General features: G+C 37.2%; 1 protein-coding gene across 1 annotated transcript in view; it reads right to left on the minus strand.

Moving 5' to 3' along the window:
• Positions 1 to 27,680, minus strand: part of SENP6 (SUMO specific peptidase 6) — a 114,381-nt gene that overhangs the window by 7,657 nt on the left and 79,044 nt on the right. The window contains exons 15-20 of the mRNA XM_049777009.1: positions 27,418 to 27,530; positions 27,202 to 27,318; positions 11,849 to 11,971; positions 10,102 to 10,194; positions 7,716 to 8,143; positions 1,709 to 1,812 (exon numbers count right to left, since the gene is read on the minus strand). Of these exons, the coding sequence (XP_049632966.1) occupies positions 1,709 to 1,812; positions 7,716 to 8,143; positions 10,102 to 10,194; positions 11,849 to 11,971; positions 27,202 to 27,318; positions 27,418 to 27,530 (978 nt within the window). The remainder of the gene's footprint in view (positions 1 to 1,708; positions 1,813 to 7,715; positions 8,144 to 10,101; positions 10,195 to 11,848; positions 11,972 to 27,201; positions 27,319 to 27,417; positions 27,531 to 27,680) is intronic.

Here is a 27,680-nt window from a genome sequence, read left to right on the forward strand (position 1 = left end):
GTCATTTGTGGGTGAGGTTACAGCTAAGCAGTTAATTACTTGGCTTGCAATTGTGAGATCACAGACTCAATACTCAGCACAATACACACAAAATAAAATGTACTTCCATCTGGGTCCAGAGCAAAAGTACAGCAGGTAGGTGTTTTCCTTGGAGGAGGCCAAGCCAGGCCACTCCAGATTCCATAAACCAAGACAGGAGTAATTCCTGAATAAAGAGCCAAGAGTAAGCCCTGAGTACTATATGGTAACCCCGTAACATCCCCTGCCCAAACAATAACAGAAAGAGTCTATGGAATGTATATTCTGAGATTAAGATATTTGTTTCTCAATCTGTGTTGTAAACAACTACAGATGCATTTCAAATAAGAAATATTTTTAAGATTTGGCCCAGAGCAGCAGGTTAAGTACTACCAGAAACGCATATGGCCCCGAGCCCACCACAAGTGACCAAAAAAATGGGGAAAAACTCCTCCAACATATATATATATATATATATATATATATATATATATATATATATATATATATAAAACAAAGGAATTTTTGAAAAGTTTCTTGACTACACCAAATACCCATTTTACACAAGAGAATTGTCTCCTACTATAGATGATTTTGATTATAAAAACAAGGTGTTAAAATTTGTCTTTTGATAAAAGGCAATCCTATCTATGAAATAATCAACAGAGAAAATATAATAAGAATACAGCTAACTTAGTTCATATAGCTATAATATTAAAAGAACATAGAATAAGTACTAATAATGAATCCAAAATATAATCAGTAAATGTCTATATATGTTGAAATCATATTCAACCACTGAAAGACATTCATTTTTACTCATAAGTAGATCAAAAGAAATAAAAGAAAAAACAAGCTATCTTCACTACAGGATAAACTCAATTTGTCCTAACAAGAAAGAATACAAAATTCAAGAAATGGTTTCTTTATGCCTTATAACAATTTTCAATATGAGGTCCTCTTTAAGTTATAAAGTATTTTTTTTTGTTTGTTTGTTTTGGGGCCAGACCCGGTGACGCTCAGGAGTTACTCCTGGCTATGAGCTCAGAAATTGCTCCTGGCTTGGGGGAACCATATGGGACGCCGAGGGATTAAACCGTGGTCCATCCTAAGCTAGTGCAGGTAAGGCTTTACCACTTGCGCCACAGCCCTGCATTATAAAGTATTTCTTAAAAATGTATAAAATGTACATGGTTTTTTAAAAAGGAATATTAAAAAAGGGGGTGAGAAAACAGTAAGAATAGCTAGGTCAGAAAATTTGTTCTATATTAAAATTAATTAAAAGGGCATTTTGTTTTTGTTTTTGTTTTTTGTTTTTGGGCCACACCCGGCGATGCTCAGGGGTTACTCCTGGCTGTCTGCTCAGAAATAGCTCCTGGCAGGCACGGGGGACCATATGGGACACCGGGATTCGAACCAACCACCTTAGGTCCTGGATCGGCTGCTTGCAAGGCAGACGCCACTGTGCTATCTTTCCGGGCCCAAAAGGGCATTTTATATAAAAAATTTTTAAGTTGGATAATATTCTACAGTATCAATAACTAAAACACTTGTACTGGCAATATATAAATTCAAACTAAATTTGATTTTCTTATAAGCTATAATTCCAGGAGGCATAATAAATCACTTAAAAATACCTAAAGAATATTAAAGAATCTTGATTAAATGAAACAGAACTATAAAGTTTCACCTGATTATCCTGATCTTCTGAGAAGTCAATGAGTTCCTCTTCAAGCATTTTACTACCTTCAGCTGATTCATCACTGTAGTTTAGTCTGATTTTGCTTAAGCCATCTATATCAATAGAAATATTATATAAAAAGGTTATGCATAAATGTCTAGTATTAATTATGATAATAACTAGCTAAGGATACCAAAATTCTGTCTTAGTGTATCACAAATAAAACTTAACAGGACAGGCCTCAGAAGAATGGGCATCCTCCATTCACACCGGAACCAGGCAAGCTATCTACGAAACATCCAAGGTCTTTTATAGCAACAGCTGGAAGCAGTCCTCTACCAGGAAAGACACTACCAAGGGTCTGACATCGACCCCCTAAAAAGAGACTTCCGTTTACACTGAGAAGACTTGACAACAACAATGACCTGCTCTACAGGACATGGTTCTCTCTAGTGCCCCTTAAGTGTGAGGTGAAATGAGAGCATGCTCTGCACCATCCTGACTGCAATATGGGATATGCAGACTCCAGGATCTTTAATACAGAAGCATGATACCAACAACAGAGACTATGTGAGGAATGGAGGTGTATTGCCACTAAAGACGATGACCTGAATTGGACAAACTAGTTTGCCTGGAGCCTAGAGTCAGTCCTGTGCCAGGAAACTTCAGGGATAGGGTCTCCTTGTATTTAGACCATAATTTGTCTTTCCATGTCCCTTATGTTTTGGTGGGCCTATGCAAACAAATGCCACTTTAATACCGTTTTTCACTAAGTTCCCTTGACGCCAATCCTTAAGAAAAACAACCCACTAAAACTTTTGAGGTTAGGGGCCCGGCGGTGGCGCTAAAGGTAAGGTGCCTGCCTTGCCTGCGCTAGCCTCGGACGGACCTCGGTTCGATCCCCCGGCGTCCCATATGGTCCCCCAAGCCAGGAGCGACTTCTGAGCGCATAGCCAGGAGTAACCCCTGAGCGTCACTGGGTGTGGCCCAAAAACCAAAAAAAAAAAAAAAAAAAACTTTTGAGGTTAACTTAAACTAGTAAACATGTGCATGGAACTAGAGAAATGTACTTTCCCCTCAATGTTTAAGGAGTTACATAAGTCTAATGTCTTTAGATTATATTGTGTGCTGCTAAGAAATAGTATGTACTACAACTGGGGATTTGAGGGACAAAGTAATTGTATTGTACATGGGTTTAGTTTTGTTTTTCTCAATGTTCTTTGGCTGAAAGTTCAAGGCTGGGATATCATCGATGGGAATACCGTGAATTTTGTTTATGGGTGATTGGGCTTCCACTGTAACTTTACCCTGTCCTCTTTCTTTGCATCTTTGTTGTCATAATTAAAAAAAAAAAATTAACAGGAATGAAAATCAAGAAAAATAGAAATAAAAAAATAAAATAAAATTTCAAAAACTAAACTATATGATTGTAGTTGAGTTTCAGTCATATAAAGAACACCCCCCTTCACCAGGAAAACATTCCCGTCCCCAATGTTCCAAATCTCTCCTCCCTCCATCTAAGACAGGCTTTCTACTTCCCTCATTTATTCACATCGTTATGATAGTTGTCAGTGTAGTTATTTCTCTAACTGCGCTAACCACTCTTTGTGGTGAGCTTCATATCATGAGCTGGACCTTCCAGCCTCATCTCTTTTGTCTGAGAATTATTGCAAAAATGGTCTTTATTTTTCTTAAAACCCATATATTAGTGGGACTATTCTGTGTCTATCTTTCTCTCTCTGATTTATTTCACTCATCATAATAGATTCTATGTACATCCATTTATAGGAAAATTTCATGACTTCATCTCTCCTGATGATTGCATAATATTCCACTGTGTATATGTACCAGTTTCTTTAGCCATTCATTCATCTGTTGAAGGGCATCTTGATTGTTTCCAGAGTCTGGCTATTATAAATAGTGATGCAATGAATAAAGGTGTGAGGAAGGGATTTTTGAATTGTATTTTTGTGTTCCTAGTGTATATCCCTAGGATATAGCCAGATCATATGGGAGTTCAATTTCCAGTTTTTTGAGAAAGCTCCATATTGCTTTCCGTAAATGTTGGACTAAACGGCATTCCCACCAGCAGTGAATAAGAGTTCCTTTATCTCCACATCATCGCCAGCACTGCTTGTTCTCATTCTTTGTGACTTTCATAGTTTTTTTTTTTTTCCTGGTTTTTGGGCCACACCCGTTGTTGCTCAGGGGTTACTCCTGGCTATGCGCTCAGAAGTTGCTCCTGGCTTGGGGGACCATATGGGACACCGGGGGATCGAACCGCGGTCCGTCCAAGGCTAGCGCAGGCAAGGCAGGCACCTTACCTCTTGCGCCACCGCCCGGCCCGACTTTCATAGTTTTTAAGTAAAATAGAACAACAAAAACTTCGTTACCATGAGAATATTTAAAAATACTTTTGTGTGAAAATGAGTTTAGATCTATATTTTTTCCATGTACCAAAAACATGTTTCATATGGTGCCCAATGGAAATGCAGCATATGAAAATATTGATACTATACATTGTTTTCTTACAGGTGATCTTAAAAATATAATCTCTATGTTAATATATAATTCAACATATTTACTATAGCAAATGATCTAACATCAGTAGTAAACATAGTTAAAATTGGTTTAATTGGCTAAATGCTTCATAAGTCTTGTCAATTATATTCCATGACTAAAGAAAAATTAATTACTGATATATGAAAAAAAACTAATAAGCTCCTTTTATCCTAATTTTACTATGTCATCATTTATATAAAACTGGATGCTTAACCATTCTTTGTAATGAGTAAAAGCATTTCAAGAGTACTCTAATGTACTCCCTTGAAAACATGATGAAAATGATGTGGGGCCCGGAGACATAGCATGGAGTTTGGGTGTTTGCCTTGCATGCAGAAGGACGGTGGCTCAAATCCTGGCATCCCATATGGTTCCCCGAGCCTGCCAGGAGCAATTCCTGAGCATAGAGTCAGGAGTAACCACTGAGCGCAGCCAGGTATGACCCAAAAACCAAATACAAAAAAAAAAAAAAAAAAATCACAGACTAACACTAATGTATCATTTTTCAAATTCTGGGACACTATTATCAAAGGATTTATACATGTATTAAAAATAGCAATGTAATCAGCACTGTAAAGGTAGAGGATACTGTGAGTTTGATGTGACTAATAGAGTTAACAATGTGAGTCATGAATTTTTGGCTTCCTTGTACATATATAAACTAGGTTATCCTATATTGGAGTCTGGTAGGTCTTAGCATTATATCTAAAATGCAGCACAGAAATTTTTTTTTTTTTTTTTTTTTTTTGGTTTTTGGGCCACACCCGGTGACGCTCAGGGGTTACTCCTGGCTATGCGCTCAGAAGTCGCTCCTGGCTTGGGGGACCATATGGGATGCCGGGGGATCGAACCGCGGTCCGTCCTAGGCTAGCGCAGGTAAGGCAGGCACCTTACCTTTAGCGCCACCGCCCGGCCCCAGCACAGAAATTTTTAATGGAAAAACTATTGCTAAATACTGCTAACCATAAGTAAAGTGACTATAAAAATGAACAAATCAATTTGCTCAATGCTGGGTTGCAACAAAACTGCCACTTGTATTGTGAGGATATCATCTCAAATTTAGCTACTACTTGATTAAAAACATAGGACTTTCTATTTTGTGTATATGATTTATATCAAGGACTTCAGTTCACTTTCTATTTTAATCACATTAAATCATATAAAAGCAAATGAAAAAGGAACCTAAAAATTCTATGGAAATAATTCATGTGTTTTATAATTTACTGATTTTAAGCATAGAGGTTCTTAGCATATTTACATGTGTGCTACTATCACCAATGAAAAACTTGAAATACTTTGAAGCCTCAAAATAAAACCTTATGCACCTATTTTATTACATACATTATTTTATTACATATTTATGTAATTAGTTACCTCAGTGAAGCTTAAAAGACTTTAAAATAGGAAACGTGACAAAGGGGTAGGGTTGTAGCTCAGTGGTAGAACACATGTTTTGCATGTACTATGTAAGTACTACTGAGTTTGATACCTGGCACCAAAACTAAAACTGTGAATCCTATTATTTTCACTCTCCTTGGCACACATTCTTTGTAATCCATTCACAACTAATCCTAAGCAGATACTAGATGTTACTCCTTAGGAGATTGAAATCAAATGGAATCAAATTCATATAGACTTTTTCTACTACTTTCACTTATTCAAGGATTACCCATATTGCAGTATGTTTAGGATTTCTTTAGTGTCAATTCACATTCTACTCAGTATGTACAGTACATTTGTCAGTTGATCATTTAAAGTTTTTTTACATCTTTGATTACTATTACTATGTATAGTAAGTCTATAAATATTCATTCTCTAGTTTTTGAGTGGACATATATTTTTCTTCTGGATATATTTCTAGGAGTGGAAATGTGAGATCATAATATAAAACTATGTTTACCTTTCTAATGAATTGTCCGACTACCATTTTACATTTTAACTAATTTTTCCATATCTTTGCTAATAACATTTGCTATTGTTTTTGATTCAAGACATGCTTTCAACTGATAGGAAATCATATGTCACTGTCGTCTTAATTTATATTTTCCTATTAATGATATCCAGTTTTTTTCACATGCCATACTGTAGAGGAAGCCTCATAAGTTGATGACTCCAACACCTTACTGATGGGGTTTTGTTAAAACAAACAAAAAAACAAACCTGCAACTGAGATAATACACAAAGGCATGAGAATTAAGTCTGCAGAGTAACTAAAATGGTAATTAATCTAGAAATCATGACTAATCATTACCTCTTAAGCATTAAAATACTCAATCTGGGGGCCAGAGCTATAGCACACAGCAGGTAGGGTGTTTGCCTTGCATATGGCAAACCTGGTTAGATTCATTGCATCCCATATGGTCCCCAAGCTGCTAGGAGTAATTTCTAAGAGCAAAGCCAGGAGTAACCACTGAGCACTACCAGGTGTGGCCCCTTAAAAACAAACAAGAAAAGTAAACTGGGAAAAAACGGGCAATGAGAGTTACCTACTTTTATTCCATTTTCCAATGATAAATTATATTATAAGAAGCGCTACAAAGGCATTATCTTCTTTAGTTTTAATATTTTTTGATTAAATTCTAAATCTGCCAATTTTTCCACTGCTTCAGATTTAATTTTAGCTTTATGTAGCCTTGTGTGTCAAATATTTAAATGAGTTCATACAGTTAATTGAATAAAATACAAGATTATGAAATTATCGGCCTGTATTAAACATTTGTTTTGATAGGTTCTTTCCGAATTCACTAATTTCATATATGCTTTATACTGACTTTTACCTACAAATAAAATTGCACTAGGTTTGTTTATAGTTTATTTTTATATACATTTGCAATGTATATACTATAAATAAATAATAGGTTTTATGAAATATTTTATTTTGGGTTGGAAAAAATTGATATATTTGAGTTGAAAGCTAGAAATGCAGAATGGACTCCATGGAGTATACACAACCACTTCTCTTTGGGAATAATGAAGAATGAAGAGTAAGAAACTGACCTTTAATTTCAATGTGAACAACTATTTTGGAGGAGAAAGCTTTAATTTCTGCCTCTGGCCACTTGATCTTTATTAGACCTTCTGTAAATTGAGAAAATTGAACTAATTCACCTTAAGACTAAGACTGTAACTACTGCTAAGCTAAATATAGCCAATTTCCTGTAATATAAATACAAATCCAAGTTCTTATAAACAGAAAATGTAGATTGTGTACTATAGTTTTAAAATATGCCTTCTCTGCAGAGGTGTGAGAAGAAAATTCATTACACAGAGGATACAGGGAATGACTGTTGTAGTACTAACATATGTACTGATCAATGCTCAATCCTTCTAAAACAAGTGAACACTAAGATATCATTCTATTAAGTGGCTGTAAAGAAAATACCTTGAAATCTTAATCTTACTTTATTATGAACACCCAATTTTATGAATTCTTTCCAAACATTTAAAAACGTACCTGTATGGTGCATAGAACTTAAATATTCATTCTGTAGGCCATTCTCATTTTTAGTCCCATCAACAAATTTCTGGCATGTAGATTCTCCTTTATTCATTTCCTCATTTTCATTTGCAGTATGATTTATTTTTTTCAGACTGCATTTCACACTGCATATGCTTCTTTGATAAGGAGTGTAACTTTCTTCTTGTTCAGCATTTGAATTAATTACAGCTATGCAATGTTTTCTGTTTTGCATCTTCTTAATTACAGGTTTAGTAGGAGAGTTTTGTGAACAACTGTCCATTTCACTGGCTGAAGAAGAAATACAACCGTCCTCTACAGTTGAACACTTTTGCAAGACTGCATTTTCATGGTAATGAGGATTAGGTTCATACTTTGGTTTTTCCAAACCAGGAAAACAAACAACAGCCAAAAACCAGTGTGCACTATAGAAAACAAAAACAAAAACACTACTGAAAACACTATTAAAAATTTTATTATATTTGGCAATATATTATCAACTGAAATGCTTTTTGAGAATGTGAACAAATTTATTAAGAGTGTCCATTTAACATAAAGACCTGGCACAGGTCTCAGAATAATGGGCATTCTCCATTCACCACTGATCTAGAGAAGACATCTACAAAACATCCAAGGTTGTCTATAACATCACCTGGAGGCAATCCTCTACCAGGGAAGACCCTACAGCTGCTCTGACATCCATCTACTCAAAAGAGACTTCCCTTAACACTGAGAAGACTTAACAAGAACAATGACCTGCTTACTGGACAGGGCTTGCTGTATTGCCCCTTAATTGTGAGGTGAAACTAGAGGACACTCCACACCAGCCTGACTTCAATGTAGGATGTGCAGATTCCAGGATCTTTAATACAGAAACCTGATGCCAACAATAGGACTGTGTGAAAAATAAAACTGTATTGGCACTACAGACAATGACTTGGATTGAATAAACTAGTTTGCCTGGAGCCTAGAGTTGGTCTTATGCCAGGAAACTTCAGGGATAGTGGTCTCCTTGTATTTAGACCAAAACTATTCCTTTCTATGACCCCATATTTTGGAGGGCCTATGCAAACAATATTTGCCACTCTAACACCGTTTTTACTGTGCTCTTTTGACTAACCCTTAAAAAAAAAACCTCTTAAACTTTTGATGTTAACTTAAACTAATATGTATGTGCATGAATATATAAAAATACAATGCCTTCAAAGTTAAGGATTTACATAAATCTCATGGCTTTAGGTTGCTTTGTATACTGCTAAGAAATGTTATAATGTACTACAATCTGGGGACTTGTGGACAAAGTAATCGTACATGGGTTCTGCCTTATTTTTCTTAATTTTTTTTGACTGTAGGTTCAATATTTAGGCATCAGCAAGGGGATTTCTTCTGAGAACTCTGTTTATGGGCGATTGTTCTTTCACTGTAACTTTACCTTGTCCTCTTTGCAGTTAGAAAAATAACTACACTAACAACTAACATGACCATGTTAATGAGTAGGGAAAGTAGAATACAGGCAGGGGTGGGGGAGGAAGAAAATGGGGGGTATTGGTGGTGGGAATGTTGCATTGGTGAAGGGAAGAGTGTGTTCTTTTTAAACTGAAACCAAAATGCAATCATGTTTGTGATTATGGCACTTAAATAAAGATAATATTTAAAACTAAACATATAAAAAATAATAAAGGTGTCCAAAAATTCAGGTAATCTTTCTTCTAATTAAGAGCCAAAATGTTTTAAAATAAGGAATCTTCTGGGGTTGGAGTGATAGCGCAGCAGTAGGGTGTTTGCCTAAATAAAATAAGGAATCTTCTATGTTACCCAATTATCTTTCCATTAGTGTATATTCTTTCCTATAGGATGTTTTAAAATAAATATTTCCTATAGAATATTTTAAAATAAAGATTCTATGTGATCCAATCTTCTTTCCATTAAAGTATACTTTCCTATAGCATGTTTGCATACAATAAACATTGCTTTAAAAATTTAACATATTTTGAGGCCGAAACAATAGCACAGTGGTAGGGCATTTGCCTTGCATGCTGACCTAGGATGGACCTCAGATTGATCCCAGGCATAGGGTCCCCAAGCCAGGAGCAATTTCTGAACACAAAGTCAGGAGTAACCCCTAGGCATCACTGGGTATAGCCCCCCCAAATCACAATAAACAAATAATAAATCCCACATTATTTCACATTCACCAATAAAACAGAGCTTCTCAGAGTTCATAAAATTTAGTATGTTTATATGTTTCAATAAAAATTGCCATTTTTATAAAATAGTAGTTATAAATGAATTTGAAATATTTCAGAAAATAGTTTTAAACATATGAATAAACATACTTTCTAAATACTGTCTTGATATTAATATAAAAGAAATTTTTACTTACGCTTCATTAAGGGGTACAAAAATAAAATCCTTCTCAAAAATATCTACATGTCGTGTCCATGTTTTTACTCTCCTATGTCGCTTTTGCTGTATCCTATAATACAAACAACAAACCATAAAGTGCCTTTAGTGTTTACTGCAATTCACTTTACATATTGCAATATACAAATTAAGATTAATGTATTTTATTCTGTTCCCCTCTAAGAGTCTCAAACATGAAAAACAGGAATTTTACTGGTGAGCCTGAAGATGAATATAATAAAAGATCAAAAGTTGGGCCGAAGCTACAGCACAGCAAGTGTAGTGCTTGCCTTGCACGCAGTAGAACAGGGTTTGATCTCCAGCATCCCATATAGTCCTGAGCCCGCCAAACAAACAAAAAAAAGATCAAACAGAATAAGAGATTAAACTAAATAAGATCAAACTGAATAAGACAAGTGAGTTGTTTGAGCAATAGCATAATGGGGTAGAGCATTTGCCTAGCATACATCAAACCAGGTATGATTCTCAGCATCCTCTATGGTCTCTAGAGCCTATCAGAAATAAGTACTGAGAATAGGGACAGAATTAACTCCTGAGCACCACTGGGTGTGTGATTCCCCAAACAAAACAAACAAACATAAAAGAGAACTGGGTTGTTTGGAAAAGAACATCAACAGTAGAGCTAGAAAGGTATGAAAATGGTCAGTACTAAATATGGAAGGCTGAGATATTGAATTTTATTGTTCACAAATAGAGTGAAATAGATCTCTGTTTTTAGTACTGTAGAAATGGTTCTAGCAACCAGAATGAAAACAGATCATTAACTATAATACCTGAGATCAGTGTGCACCATTTTTAAGCAAAATAGCAGGATAAACTGTCTACTGGTCAAAACCAATCACTAGGGCCAAGTAGTTTTCTACAGAAAGAGGAAAGTAATTCAGGTCTAAAACACATAACAGCATTTCCTTAACTTGTCTAAAGAACTACACAAAGTATGTACTCAAAAGTAAAGATTCAAATTTTCTCCTTGTTTTGGGACCAAACCTGGCATTGATCAAGTCTTACTTATATGCCTTTGCCCTATGGGTCACCCTTGAAAGGAGTCAAGGTTACCAAATTAGGTTCTGGGATCAAAGGCAAGTCAACTGCTTACAAGGCAAGCATTTAACCTGCTGTACAAACTTCTTCAGTCCCATAAGGTCCCCTGAGCCTGCCAGGAGTGATTTCTGAGCATAGAGCCAGGAGTAACCCCTGAGCGCAGCCGGGTGTGAACCAAAAACAAAAAACAAAAACAATGGGCCGGGCGGTGGCGCTGGAGGTAAGGTGCCTGCCTTGCCTGCGCTAACCTAGGACGGACCACGGTTCGATCCCCCGGCGTCCCATATGGTCCCCCAAGAAGCCAGGAGCAACTTCTGAGCGCATAGCCAGGAGTAACCCCTGAGCCTCACAGGGTGTGGCCCAAAAACCAAAAATAAATAAATAAATAAATAAATAAATAAAATAAAAAAACAAAAACAAAAAAAAGAAATCGCTCTTGGTTTGGGGGAACCTTATGGGACTCTGGGGATCAAACTCAGGTCTGTACTGGGTTAGCCGCGTGCAAGGCAAACACCCTACCACTGAGCTATCACTCAGGCCCCGAATTATAAGCATTTTTATTAAGAATTAAATTTATAAAAAAATTTTTTTTAAAAAACAAGTGATTATTTTTACTACTCAGAGATTTATTACATCCATCAAGATTTTCCAAGGGATTAACTTACGATAGATTACTTGTTTCATGAAGATTTCTCCTTTCTCTTTGATTAAGGCGTTTATAGAAAAAAGAACTGAATATATGAATTCGATCAGCTTCTTCTTTCTTCAGTTTTTCAAGCACTAAATATCTAGTTAATAAAAAAATTTCAATGTGGTAGGTTAAATTTATAATAAAGTGAAGCAGTGATCAGATAGCTATCCAATCTATATTCCTTAGAACTGAAGTTTCAAGTTTACATCACATTCTAAACAATAACTGATTATTCTCAAATAATGAGATGATGAATAAAATATGATTTGAAAGGCCTAATCATTATTTATTAAAATGTACTGTTGTTATTACTTGTATGTGTGGTGCAGATCATCAAACCAAAGGCTGCACACAGGCAGATATACCCCTTCCACATCTGGACCCAATAATAATTATAGGTAGTCCAAAATGTGGGAATGACAAGAATGCTGAAAAACTTACCAATGATAAAATAATGTGCTATATTCACACAAGATTGTTTAGATAAAAAGAATAGATACACGCTAAAACATAGAACTTTAAAACATGCTTAGTAAAAGAAACACATCACAAAAGATGGCATATTCCAACAGGATTTGAATATGAAAATACAGAGAAAGGTTATTGGTGACTTTTATCAATATTATTGAAAGCAACACAATTGGTTAAGGAGCCAGTTATCAAGAGGTAATATTCATGGAACCTTTATGATAAGTCTAGAGGCCTTTATTATTATTATAATGGCTCATTATTACTGCGGGTAATGACTGATGACCGTACCACTACTTTTACTGTTTGCACCTGGAAGCTGTGGTATCTAGATTTCTGGCACCATACGTAATTTCTATATTCATACTATAGCCAGATGTGAGTAAACACTGAAACCTAAGGGGTGGGACCCACTGCAAGCACTGCCAATTAAAAATTAGATACTGTATTTCTGGCGTATAAGATGACCCTCTAATTGTAGACTTCCTCTCTGACTCTGGCCAATCTGAGCATGCTTTTTACAGTGTAGATTCGGGTACAAAACATTGTATAATTTGCATGCATAAAAAGCCTGCTTGGGTTGGCTGAGTTAGAGAGGTTGTCTGAGCAGCCTTGCAGTATTTGGTGCAGGATCAAATTGGAAAATTCGTTTCGTGGCAATATCCAGACAATTTTCTTTTAGTGGCATGTAGAAATGTCTTTTGGGATATACTTAGCATATAAGACGATCCCTGATTTTCGGTTGACTTTTTTTCATTTCAAAAGTTGTCTTATACGCCAGAAAATACGGTATACGAGCTGAAATAAAGGAGTATGAAACCCCCAACAAGCACCAAAGGTGAGTGTATGAACATCACAATCTGATGTTCAAATTCTGAATAAAATCATAGCAGAAATGTGAAAGCACCAAAACAAAGCTTGTGATCACTAGTCAGTGAAACAACAAAGAGCAGAAGACAATAAAAAGTGAGAACTTAATCCTGACAAATAGATCAGGACTGGAAAGAATCTTCCTCAAAATAATTACAGCTATCTATAAAAAGCCCACAGCCAACATTATCCTCAATGGTGAAAATTAAAGCAGAAAGGTCAGAAAGTAGGCAAGGCTGTCCACTCTTATTCAACATAGTTTTAGAAGTCCTAACAATAGGAAACAGACAAGAGGGGCCAGAGAGATAGCATGGAAGTAAGGTATTTGTCTTGCATGCAGAAGGACTGTGGTTCTAATCCCGGCATCCCATATGGTCCCGAGCCTGCCAGGAGCGATTTCTGAGCGTAGAGCTAGGAGTAACCTGAGCGCTGCTGAATGTGACCCAAATACCAAAAACCAACAAGCCAAACAAACAAACAATGAGGTAGAGAAGAAAGAGAGTAAGAAGACAATCCCATTTAAAATAGTATCCAAAAATATCATGTACCTAGGAATCAACCTTACAAGAGAAGTGAAGGACCTATACCATGAAAACTACAAAACACTTCAGGGAGAAATTGAAGAAATAAAAGAACATCCCATGTTCGTAGATAGGTAGAATCAACATCGTCAAAAATGAATGTTACCTAAACTTCTATGTAGATTCAATGCAATCCCAATCCAAATTCACACATTATATTTTAAGGACTTAGAACAATCAATTATAAAATTCATATAGAACCATAAAAGACCCAGCTTAGCCAAATATATATTAAAAAACAAGAAGCTGGGTGACATCTCATTTCCCATCCAGAAGCTTTGCTATAAAGGAGGGGTCTCAAACTCAATTTACCTGGGGGCCGCAGGAGGCAAAGTTGGGGTGAGGCAGGGCCACATAAGGGATTTCACACACAAAAAAAAAAGTCCTCAAACGTCATTATTAAGTTTTAATTATTTCTTCTGAACATGAATAGAACACTGAGTGAAGATCATGAACAGTTCTTCTGAACATGGCATCTTTTGCCTATTCCTTGCTCCAGAGACTTGACAGCGCTTCTTCTCACAATTCTGAACATTTGGCTTTAGAGAGGAAGCAGTTGAGACCCTCAACTTGGCTTAAAGATGATCATCATTAAGTCTAGACCTGTATTTTGACTTACTGAGGTTCAATGTGGAGAATAACTTTTCACACAAATATGTGCTCCCAAAAAGGCACATGGGTGCGCTTGAACATTCAGGAAAGCTCAGGGAAGCTGGGGGGCAATTCTCTCCAAAATTGCCCATGCATGTCTGCTTTTCCATTAATCTCCCTGAACTTGGCTTTGAGATCAGAGTTGCACTGCAGGTCAATGAGCTCCATTTGAAGCACAGGAGGGGCATATTGCACATCAAAGGAAAAGGGGTCCACAAAAATTTGGAAAGTGGCTTTGTGCTTTTTGAAGTCTGCAAATCTGTGATCAAATTCCTTCTCTAGCTTAAAAATAGCATCAACATATTTCTCACCACTGAATGGTATGCCTACATCCACAAGTTCCTTGCATGCTGGGAAATGGCAAAGGTTTGTCTGAGAGAGCTGGGATTTCCATAACACAAGTTTTGTGGAGAAAGCTCTCATGTTGTCATAGGCAGCTGCCCCGGGCCTTGTAACATCATGTTTAGTACATTCAGCTTGTGTGTGATGTCAACAAGAAAAGCTAAATCCATGAGCCATTTGTGATCACTCAACTCAGAAACAGCATTCCCATTCCTCTCCATGAAGGCTTTCACTTCTTCTCTCAACTCAAAAAATCTTTTCAGGACATTTCCCCTGCTGAGCCAATGTACCATGGTGAAATAGAGCACATCTCCATATTCTGACTCCATTTCCTCTAAAAAAAAAAAAAAAAAAAAAAGCACGGAACCTCCTGTGCTCTAAGCCCTGGATCTGATTTGGTTGATGCATTTCACAACAACAGACATCACATTGTCAAACAGCAGGCATTTACTGCAAAGGGCCTGCTGATGGATAATGCAATGAAGAGGAATGCCCTTCTCTACACCCTCCCTCTTCAAGTTTTTTTTTTTTTTGAACAAGTGCCACCAGTCCATTTTTCCTCCCTGTCATCGATGTTGCTCCATCGGTTATTATTCCAACAAACCTCTTCCCTGGCAAACCTGCATTCTCAATGGCATCACACAGATGCCGAAATATCTCATTAGCGGTGGTCTAGCCATGCATTGGAATTATTGTGAACAGCTCCTCTTTCAATTCAAAATTGCAATCAACACCACGGACATAAATTGTGAGCTGCACAGTGTCTGTTATATCTGTGCCCTCGTCAAGAGCAACTGAGTATGCATCAAAACATTTGGCTTTCTCACACAGTTGATGATGTCACTTGACATGTCAGAAATGTGCTCTTCCACAATGTTGACAGAAAGTCTGATTTTGCTAAACTGACCTTTCTTTTCCAGACAGATAATACTTGCAAACTCTCCTTCTGTGAATGGTTTCCCTGCCTTAGCAATCATCTCACTAACCATGTAACTAGCTTTGAATGATGCAACATTCTCTTTGGTTGCTTTCTTGAACTTTGTTGCCTCATAAGACATGCTTTAAGACTGGCAATCCACTTGGCTCTCTCATTTACTGATATTTTGCACATTCCTCAGCATGTTTAGTTGAATAATGGCATTTCAAGTTGTATTCCTTGTGCACTGCAACTTTCTCTGAGCAAGTAAGACATGTGGGGATGCTCAACAAAGAAATACTGCATCTCCCACTTTTCCTGAATTTGTCTGTGCTTGTCATCAATCTTTCTCTTCACTGCAGACTTTGATGAAGTCATGATGAAGGTATGACAAAATCTAATTTTGTAATAAACTTCTCTCCCTCCTCTCCCTTAGGCCTCCGATAATGCAAGGGACAGCAGGCAGGAGCAGCAGAAATGACGTCTGTGCTAGGCGCAAAGTATTCGCAAAAATATCTCATTACTAAGAAAAAATATTGCATTAAATATTTGCATACCCCAAACGGAACTTGCTCAAGGTATGGGAATGTTTAATGTGATTTTTTTTGTTTGGTTTTTCGGGCCACACCCATTTGATGCTCAGGGGTTATTCCTGGCTAAGCACTCAGAAATTGCTCCTGGCTTGGGGAACCATATGGGACGCCGGGAGATAGAACCGCAAGTCCTTCCTTGGCTAGAGCTTGCAAGGCAGACATCTTGCCTTTAGCGCCACCTCGCCAGCCCCGCGATTTTTTTCTTACTAATACGATTTTTATTGCGATTATTCGGTAAGCGAATAATAGCAAATACTGCGATATTTGAAGGCCGGCCGCAGGCCACAAAATGTTGTATGGAAGGCCGCAAACGGCCCACAGGCCGTGAGTTTGAGACCCCTGCTATAAAGCCATAGTTATAAAAAACAGCCTGGTACTGGAACAAAAAAGAGTTTCAGACCAGTGGGTTAGAATAGAATATCCAGAGATATACCTCCCAATATACATATGGCCACTAATATTTGACAAAAGAGCCAAGAACTTGAAATGGAACAAAAACAGTCTCTTCAACAAATGGTTTTGGAACAAATGGAGAACTACCTGTAAGAAATTAAAGATTGATCCATACCTCACACCTTACACAAAAGTCAACTCAAAATAGATTGGACCTTGAAATCAGACCCGAATCTATAATTTATTGAGGTAAACATAGGCAGAACACTTCAAGACCTATATAACAAAAATGTCTTTGAGGATAGAATGCCAATTAGCATCAAACCTGAGAAATTCTTAATACCGCTCTGGCACCAACTTGCACCAGTTTTTATATGACATTCTGACACGAGGAAACAGAAACAACTTGATCTAAGACAGGGTTGCCCTATTTTATCACCTAATGGTCTGATGAAATAGAAGACATCTCATCCTTTCCTCTGTGCAAAAACCAAGATCGCTAACTACAGAAGACTGACACTGACGAACAAGACTGGGCAGAACCTACTGTGGGACCAATAAGATCCTAGCCTAGGCCTTGGTCTAGGATTCATAAAAATTCCAAGATCTCTAATTCCAGAGGTCGGACTTTGACAACTGCAACTGAGCAGAACTTCTGGAACTGTACTAAAAGACTCTATCCTAGGTTTTGTCGTAGGATTTGAGCAAAAATTAAGACCACTAATTACAAAGACTAATTACAACAGTGATGGAACAGAACTTCTAGACCTTAAACAAAGACTATCCTAGCCTTCATGCTATGATCTACACAAATACCAAGATCTCTAGCTTGATGCTATCCACAACTGAGCGGAAAGTTTCCTACCACTATTGAAAGACCTTGGGGTGTGAAATGAGCATGTATGGAGCCTGTAGTATTTCCCATGGCGGTATGCTTCAAGGGTGGAGAAACCCGTATCTCTTAGGCCAAGGGAATTCCCTAATTTCCCCTACACTTACTGTACCTATGCAAAAACAAACCAACCAACCAACCACAAAGCCTTGCCACACCATTTCTTTCTTTTTCTTCTTCTTTCTATTTCTTTATTTTTTATTTCAATTTTTTTAATTTATTGTTCTCGTGGTTATTATATAGATGATGGTGGTTGTTTTTAGTATGGGGTGCCTTTTTCTTTTTTTGGGCACATGCTGATTTAGTTTTTTGTTTTGTCTTTGTTTTTCCTTTTCCCCTTATTTTAAATTGATATTTATAAACTTCATAAGGAATCCTTCAGGTTTTTGTTTTTTGTTTTTTTGTTTTCCAACAGAACCACATAACATGAATCATCTTGTTCTGCCTCATGAATTGAGGGGGGCAGGAAATGGAGGGTACCAAGACCAAAACCAAACAGTTGTATGAGCACTGAGTGGAAATAAAAAATAATCACACTCAAACACCAAACCCAAAGTCAATGTCAACAGAAACGATACCCAATCTACAACAAGCTATACACAGAGAGGAACAGTTAACACTAAGGGACAGGCAGGGGGCTGTGGGGTAATAGAGGGAGATATGATATGCATGCTAGGAATAGGGGTGGAGGGAGGACAACACTGGTGGTGGGAATAGCCCTGATTTATTGTCATCATGTACCTTAAATATTACTGTTACTGTGAAAGATTTCTAATTCACTTTAGTCACAATAAAATTATTCAAAAAAGTAAATAAACATACTTGAAATACTCAGGGTTTTAGAAATGAAGAGTATTTTGAAACAATTTGAAAAGTTCAAAAGCACCTGCTCAGTGTGGATTGGATTAGACCTGTGGCTGGCATCAAGATCAATATTCTATTTTTCTGTAACACAATGAAATTTTCCTGGGCTACTCAAACTGTGTACCAACTGTCATCCCCTTGACCTCTGATCAGGTAGATATGTTCATCTCAATCACTACAATCCAAATTTGTACCGGGTACTCTGCTGAACTATATTCATTTAGTTTAATGTGACTTTATTCACACAGTGAAAGTCAATCTAAGGTGACTCCTGCTACAATGTTCATTCACTGAGAATGTTATTATAATTTATTTTTGATTCAACCTAGTTTACTATTAAATCATAATGATCATGATTTCAACCTGAATGCTCAAAACCTGTTAGATGATACTTCATGGTGTAAACTCCATTTACAGTGCTCATTACCATATTTCTTAGTATTCTAGACTTCAAATAATGATTGTCATGAAATTCTCTATGCACAATCTAAACCAGGAAGCTTTTCTTCAGTAGAGTTCACCCTCACTAATAATGATTTGCCTAGAAACGGAAAACCTTTTCATTTAACTTGTCGGCTTTATATTTTTTAAGCATTCTGACCCATTCCACCCGGATCAGTATTTTAATTGCAACTTATGGATCAATCCTCATATATGTCTATATGTGTGTGAGTTTATGTGTTGGCCACCTCTATGTCAGTCTAGTGTCTGTAATGTACAAAACATCTGTCTATGTTGTATACAGTTCTGCTCTGTTATATATAACCTTTCCTCTCCCCCACCACTTGCTTACCATTTTATAAATCCTTTTCTATTTTCTTTATTTTTTTTTTTTGTTGTTGTTTTTGTTTTTTTGGGTCACACCTGGCAGTGCTCAGGGGTTACTCCTGGCTCTATGCTCAGAAATCACTCCTGGCAGGCTCAGGGGACCATATGGGATGCCGGGATTCAAACCACCATCCTTCTGCATGCAAGGCAAAAGCTTTACCTCCATGCTATCTCTCTGACCCCTCCTTTTCTATTTTATTTCCCTCCCTCCATCCCTCCCTCTCTCTCTCTCTCTCTCTCTCTCTCTTTTTTTTTTTTTTTGGGTCATACCTGGCAGTGCTCAGGGATTATACCTGGCTCTAGGCTCAGAAATCGCCCCTGGCAGGTACAGGGGACCATATGGTATGGCGGGATTTGAACCACCATCCTCTGCATGCAAGGCAAACGCCTTTACCTCCATGCTATCTCTCTGGCCCCTCTGTTTCTTTTCCCCCCCCCCCTTTTTTTTTTTGGTTTTTGGGTCACACCCAGCCGTGCTCAAGGGTTACTCCTGGCTCTATGCTCAGAAATAGCTCCTGGTAGGCTCAGAGGACTATCTGGGATGCCAAAATTCGAACCACGGTCCTTCTGCATGTGATGCAAACACCATACCCCCATGCTATCTCTCAAGCCCTGCTTTTCTATTTTTTACTCTCTTGCCCCTGATTTGTTATTTTTCCCTATTTAACCCTTTTTACCCTCAGTTATTAACTTCTCAGGAACTGGAACGTTCCCCCCAACCCCAACCAGCTGCCAATCAGCTCCCAAGGCAAAAAGACAGATTCCCAAATTGCTTGCTTCACCCTAGAAGCTGCTTCTAACAATCACTGCTGCTAATTTGCTCTTGGTGGCTCCTTTCCTTCCACCTTTCTTCACTCACTATTCAGATTTTGAGAAACCCCCAGCTCGTGGACATATCCTGATCCATGACTGCTTAGAGCCATTTTTTTAGACTCCGCAAGACCATGTTGCATGCTGAAAATGTGCTCTAGATTTTATCCCAGACTATTTTAAAAGACTCAAAGGGGATATGTATATTTCTTTAGATGTATTTTCTTAATAGGTAACAATTCCTATTGTGTATTTCCTTATGTAGATGTAATTCTCCCCAACCCTTTTTTGGATTTATTTAACAGGAAATTCTAGTAGATAAGTTTCTCTTGGGTTCTGAATTCATGTTAGAACCAGGTTATAAGGCTTTTTTAGCTTGCTATTTTTACCCCATCTGCACCAATAGTATCCTGTGGCATTATTCGTTTTTGCATAGGCTCAGTAAAATGGGAAAATCCTATGTATAGAAAGAAGTTATTACCTAATACAGATAGGAACTCATAAATCTTATATTACAATGGGGCCTTTCACCCCGAATATTTCTCAAAGAGATTTGATTTAGACTTGACATTGGCCATTCACCCCTGAACCTTAGGTCCCATCTTTGGAACTGGTATAGTTTTCTGCACAAGCACAAGGAATCCAACTTCTGCTGTGTAAGGCTCTAATGCTGCCTTGGCACTGACTTGCTCCAAAATGGGTTCATATAACACCCTGAGGACCTGCTTTCAGGGCAGAGTTCACTGCATCACCACCTAACAATGAGTTGAAACCAGAAAATGCTTCATGACACCCTGACTTCAACATACGATCTATGGGAAAACCAAGATCTCTAACTTGACTGTAACAATCATGACTGAGAAGTAGTTTTAGTAAGACACTGAAGAAAGACAAGAGACTGTAGTTGGCCTTATGGCAAGATGCTTCATGGGTATGGATACCCTATTCTTAGGCCAAACGTTTTTCCTTTCTATTTTCTCCAACTTTTGCTGCACCTACGCAAAAATAAATAATAAACCTGCCACATACCCCTTTTGTTGGTTTTCTTTTTTAAAACCTTTTAAATAGGGGATCCTACCTTTTTTCATAGAACCTTGGGACAAGGATTACATTGTTTTAGCTCATACTTCTGAATTTTTCTAAAAAATTAAGAAGGGAAAAAGGAAAACTGGATGCCAGGGGCCAAGTGGTCTCAGATGCATTGGTGGAGAAAAAAATAAGGACAGAACTAAATAACTAAGCCAAAGTAAACTACAATATAATCAAGAGACCTAAACTTTAACAATATAAATTTATATGGGCCTGTTATACTGGCAGGCCTTGGAGTTAAAGATGGTGATATTGGATGCTCTCTAGGATCTCTAAGGAGGTTGACACTGGTGGTGAGAATGGCCCTAACTCACTGTATATCTGAAATTCAACTATGAAAGACCTTGTAGATCACAATGGTTTCCATAAAATAAAATCTAAGATTTTTAAAAATAAAGTCAACCTATTGCAATTAAAAAAATAGGCTGAATCAAACATTCTGCTACCTACAAGAAACACATAGGAATAATCATAACAAATAATGGACTCAAAACCAGAGGTTGTAGGAAAATTATCCAAGCAAAAAATTCCCTTAAAGCTGGAGTGGCCAAATTAATATCAAATGGTACAAACTTTAGACTCAGAAAAGTTACAAGGGAGAAAGATGGACATTTCGTACTAATCAAAGGATATGTACAACAGGAAAAAATCACACTCCTAAACATATACACACCCAATGTGGAACCAACAAAACATTTAATCCAACTGTTCCCATATCTGGAAGAAGATATCAATAGAACACAATAATAATGAGAGAACTCAACACTATTCTGTCAACCAGGCTGAACACAACAAAAATACACTAGCACTGAAAAGAGAAATGAAAGAAAATAGACTAACAGATATATGTAGGACTTCCCACCCCCAGAAAACTGGATACACATCTTCTCCAATGCACATAGGTCATTTCCAGGATAGACCTAGGCTGGCCCATAAAACTTATCTCCTCAAAGTCAAGAGGATAGAAATTGTACAGACTACCTTGTCAGATCACAAGGCACTGAAATTAGAAGTGAACTACAAAGAAAAACACAAGAAAAACTCTAACACCTGGAACTTAAACAGCTTACTACTGAACAACCAGTGGGTCAGAGATGAAATCAAAGAGGATATCAAAACACTCATGAAACAAAAGCCAATAAAGACACCAATTATCAGAATTTATGGGACACAGCAAAAGCAGTACTCAGAGGTAAATTATTAGCTTTGCGGGCACACATCAGGAAGAAAGGACCTACAAAATACTTAATAACAGAGCTTATCAAATAAAAAAATGATCAAAAATGATCAAAATGATCAAAAAAATGATCAGAAGGAAACAATAAAGCTTAGAGTACAATCAATGAAGTGGAAATTCAAGAAACAATCCGGAAGTTGGTTCTTTGAAAACAAAAAAAACCCCAAGATTGATAAATGACTAGCAAAACTTACAAAGAAAGGGAATGAGAAATGTAATAAACTGGCTAGGAAATGAAAACAGAGAAATCACTACAGATACTGCAGAGATTCAAAGGGTAATCAGAGACTACTTTGAAAAATTCTATGCCACAAAACGTGAGAACCTGGAAGAAATGAATGAATTCTTGGACTCTTAATTTCCATAATTAAACCAGGATGAATTATCATATCTAAACAAACTCATCACAACTGAGGAAATTAAAATGGTAATCAAGTCTTCCCAAAAGCAAATGACCAGGCCCAAATGGATTCATCACTAATGAATTCTTTCAAACCTTTCAAAAGGAACTACTACCAATTCTTTTCAGGCACTTTCAGGAAATTGAAGAAACAGAAATAGTTATTATGAAGCTAACATCATTCTGATACCAAAACCAGACAGAGATGACGCAAAAATATTTGGAAGGCCATCTACCAAAAGCCAATGGCAAATATCCAGACACCACAAAAGGACCTAGGGGAGAGTAAAAGTGCATGTATGGAGCCTGTAGTTATTCCATGACAGTATGCTTCAAGGGCAGAGAAACCCTGTATCTATTAGGCCAAGAATATTCCCTTTCTAATCTCCCCAATATTTACTATGCCTATGCAAAAATAAATAAATAAATAAATAAAATTTTTTGTATTGTTTTTTTTCTTTTTTTCCCTTTGTTTTGTTTTTATTTCGAGATTGTGTTGTTGTTTGGATGTTATCTTTATTGCTGTGGTGCTTTTTTTGGTCTTTATAAGGTTTTTTTTGGTATTGTTGCTATGTTGTTCTTCCTTTTGCCCTTTCTTCTCTTAAATTGATATTTATAGCCTCTAGAAGGACTCCTCCCATTTTTTGCTTGTTTGATTTTTGATTCCCTCCTCTTTTTCTCTTTTCCCTTCAAACAGAAACATATAACTTGAATCATCTTGAATCATCTTGTTCTGCCTCATAAATTGAAGGGTAAATAATGGAGAGTACCAAGATTAGTCGTATGAACATTGAGTAGAAATAAAAAATGATCAGACTCAAACACCAAATTCAAAGCCACCAACAAAGGAATCAATACCCAATCAATAACAAGCTAGATACAGAGGGGACCACTTAGACTAGCAGCCCAGGGGGCAACGAGGGGGATATGGGATGGATGCTGGGAACAGGGTGAAGGGAGGACAACATAGGTGGTGGGAATGTCCCTGACTCAATGTCACTATGTACCTAAAATATTACTGTGAAAGATTTATAATCCACTTTAAAAAACCCCTACCATTTACAAAATAATGTCTCTTTCTGTATGTCTACAGGCAAGAACTATTTACTCATTGCTTTGTCTTTGTTTTGTATTTTTTTTCTTTATCTTAGAAATTTGAAGAGCAACTTGTCATCCTATCTAATACACTTCACGCATCTTTAGTAATAAAATAACAGGTCTCATTATTAAGAAAACACTGCTCAATTCCTATTTTTCTCCTTGGCTAGAATCTAGTTAAACAAGATGCCTGGTTATTTAATTTCATTAATTCTTCTTTACTTCTAAGTGCTTTAATTTGGCTCCTTACATAAGGTAAATTACATTTCTTTAAATAATTTCTCATTTAATTAGTGATTTCCAAGTTTTTTACCTGAGAATGAGTGAAAATAGGAAATCAATGTATTTGGCACACTGACTAAAAAATATTGCCACTTATATTGGTTGTAATTTGCAACACTTTTCTGTTTCTACTCCACAATCCAGGAGAGTATTATGTGTTATATGGAAACAGCAAATTCTCTATCGAAAATCACTAATCTTCATGCACAGTAAACATGATTGTCAAAATAAACATGTAAACTCGATGACTTTTCTTAAGAAAATAGTTTTTGGGCCACACCCATTGACACAGAGGGTTAATCCTGGCTATGCACTCAGAACTTGCTCCTGGCTTGGGGGGACCATATGAGATGCTGGGGGATCAAATCGCAGTCCGTCCTAGGCTAGTACTTGCAAGGCAGATGCTTTACCTCTAGCGCCACCAGCCGGTCCCATGGGGGATATATATATATATATATATATATATATATTTGTGTGTGTGTGTGTGTGTGTGTGTGTGTGTGTGGTTTTTGGGTCACACCTGGCAGTGCTCAGGGGTTACTCCTGGCTTCATGCTCAGAAATTGCTCCTGGCAGGCATGGGGGACCATATGGGATGCCGGGATTCGAACCGATGACCTTCTGCATGAAAGGCAAACCTCCATGCCTTACCTCCATGCTCTCTCCGACCCCATGAAAAAAAATTTTTTTTGTGTTTTTTGGGTCACACCCGGCAGTGCTCAGGGGTTCCTCCTGGCTTCATGCTCAGAAATTGCTCCTGGCAGGCACGGGGGACCATATGGGACACCAGGATTCGAACCAATGACCTTGTGCATAAAAGGCAAATGCCTTACCTCCATGCTATCTCTCCGGCCCCATGAAAATATTTTTAATAAATTTTGTTCCTAAATATCAATTACAACAATAAACTAGAAAAGTTTTAAACAAAAATAAAAAATATTGAAAAATTCCAATAGTTATCTTATTTCATATATACACCCACTTTAAAATTATGAACCAGAAAATGTTACACAGGTGTAAATACTGCATATACATTTATATGTGTGTGTTGATCATGATAATAAGTTCTTTCAGGAAAGCATGTTATTCCTTCATACTTCTCAAACACACAATAGAAAAAAAAGCATTCTTTTTGTGTTGGGGTTATTATATATTAATGCTTCTTTCATTTTTTAAGAACACTTCTTTTGGTCATCTATAAGATCATAATCTAACACACTGCTTGGCACTAAGCTGGTAGTGGTAAACTTTTACTGAACAGAATGAAACCATATACTTGGCTTGCTCAACAAATTATTTCCTAATTTAGAATAGTAATTTAAAGACTTAAAACATTGTGATAGGGGTCAGAGTGAAAGTATAGTGGGTAGGGTGCTTGCTTGTCTTGCATATGGAGACCTGAGTTTGATTCCTGGTGTTCTATCTGGTCTCCCTAATCTACTAGGAGTGATCTCTGAACACAAAGCAATGCGGTCAGGTATGACTCAAAAAACCAAAACAACAATAAAAACAGAAAAACAACCCACTCTAACAAGTTATCCTTAACAAGTTATCACTTAAGAACATTTTGCACATAACAAAAATTTTTTCTACTACTTGGTATCTATTATTTCTCACAGTCCTTTTTTTTTGGGGGGGGGGGGTTTGAGTCACACCTAGTGGCACTCAGGGATTACTCCTGGCAGGCTCAGAGGACCATATGGGATGCCAGGATTCGAACCACTGTCCATCCTGAATCTGCTGTATGTAAGGCAAATGCCCTACCCTTGTGGATAGGAATATGGTAGAAGCAGTCTTTCAGGTCAATTATAATTAGTGGCCATTCCTTTGGAATAACTACAGGCGATGGTAAACCAGTCTGCAGTTTGCCCATAGGTATCATGGATAAATTTATAGCTCTAAGATCCATCAAAAGCCTCCATTTACCGGATTTCTTTTTTATAGTGAATATAGGTGAATTCCATTGAGAAAAAGATGGCTCAATATGTCCTAAACTTAGCTGTTCCTCCACTAATTCTGTCAGCACCTTTAATTTATCAGTTTTAAGGGGCCACTGACCTGTCCAAATTGGTTCGTCAGATTTCCATTTTATTTTTATTGGTGCTGGTGTTTTTGTGGTAGTGGCCCCTACTAAAAATTTTGGGTTTTTAAATCAAAAGAAGGTTTGGGCTCTTCTGGAGCTAATGGGAAGTGGAATTCTGCTTTCCACTGTTTGTGTAGGTCACGGCCCCACAGGGATGGTGAAAATGGGCCCACGTGAGGTCTGATTATTGCTTTTTGATTTTCTGGGCCGTAAAATAGCATAGTCCTCATACTCAACAGACAGGAGCTCAGGCCTCCTATTCCTTCTAGGGAATACGGGATTTCCTGAAGAGGCCAATTTTCTGGCCATTCTTTATCAGAAATTACGGTAACCTGAGCACCCGTATCTATCATTTCATCAAAGGGTTGGCCTTCCAAGTGAAGTTTGATCATTGGGTGTTCATCTTTACATTTAGTAACCAGAGCCACGATTGGGTTTTGAGCAGCACCTGGATCTGTGCTTCCAAAACCTCCAATTCTAGTCTTATCTGAAGTCCCAAATTTGACATAAGGCACTATTACTATCTGGGCAATTGCTTCTCCTTTTTTAAAGGTCCAGGTAACTGGTACAGTAATAACAACAATGATTTCTCCCATAGAATCTGAGTCAATGACACCAGTGATTACCGATATACCCTTTATGTTGAGGGAACTTCTGCCAAGAATCAAACCCATAGTATCTGGGGGTGGCGGGCCCACAATGCCAGTTTCTAACATGTAAGGGCATCTCTCTCCTGCCCCCAATTTTTCAAAATCCTTTTCACATTATCATTATTGAAATTTTAAAATAAAAGAAAACGTAGGGAGATATTAAATAACTGTCACATATAGTGGCAGTGATTAAAGTCAAATCAGTTTTGTCTCTAGGCAACAAAGATAAAAATTAATAAACATTACAGATTTGCTAAAATGTTAGTAGAAAATTAACTTACTTCAAATAAAAGTCTATAATAACATCATTTAAAAACTCTCCCTCATTTAGACAGTGCAGGTCCTCATTAGTAACAGAGATGCCTCCCTTAGCTGGAGGTGGTGGGTATACAATCAACCTGTAACAAGATTAAAAGTGAATAAATACATACTTAGGTATATTATTTAAGTATTATAAAACAGAAGAAACTTCTACAAATGTATAGGAATTCTCTCACTTTTCTATGGGGCCAATGAAGATGGTATGGTTCTCTCCAATATCTTCATCATCATCATCAAAAAACTGAAATTCTTTTTTACTTTTCAACTGCATTTTAGATTCAAGGGGCACCTGGTTAAAAAAAAATAATTTATCAATTAACAAATTAACTGGGAATTTTGTTTCTTGGGGGGGGGGGGTGCGTACATCTGGCAATGCTCAGGGATCAGGAATCACTCCTCGCTGATCTCACTGCCAGGATCATCTGGTCAGTTATATACA

This window comes from Suncus etruscus, chromosome 7, assembly GCF_024139225.1.
Source record: "Suncus etruscus isolate mSunEtr1 chromosome 7, mSunEtr1.pri.cur, whole genome shotgun sequence".
Lineage (NCBI taxonomy): Eukaryota > Metazoa > Chordata > Mammalia > Eulipotyphla > Soricidae > Suncus > Suncus etruscus.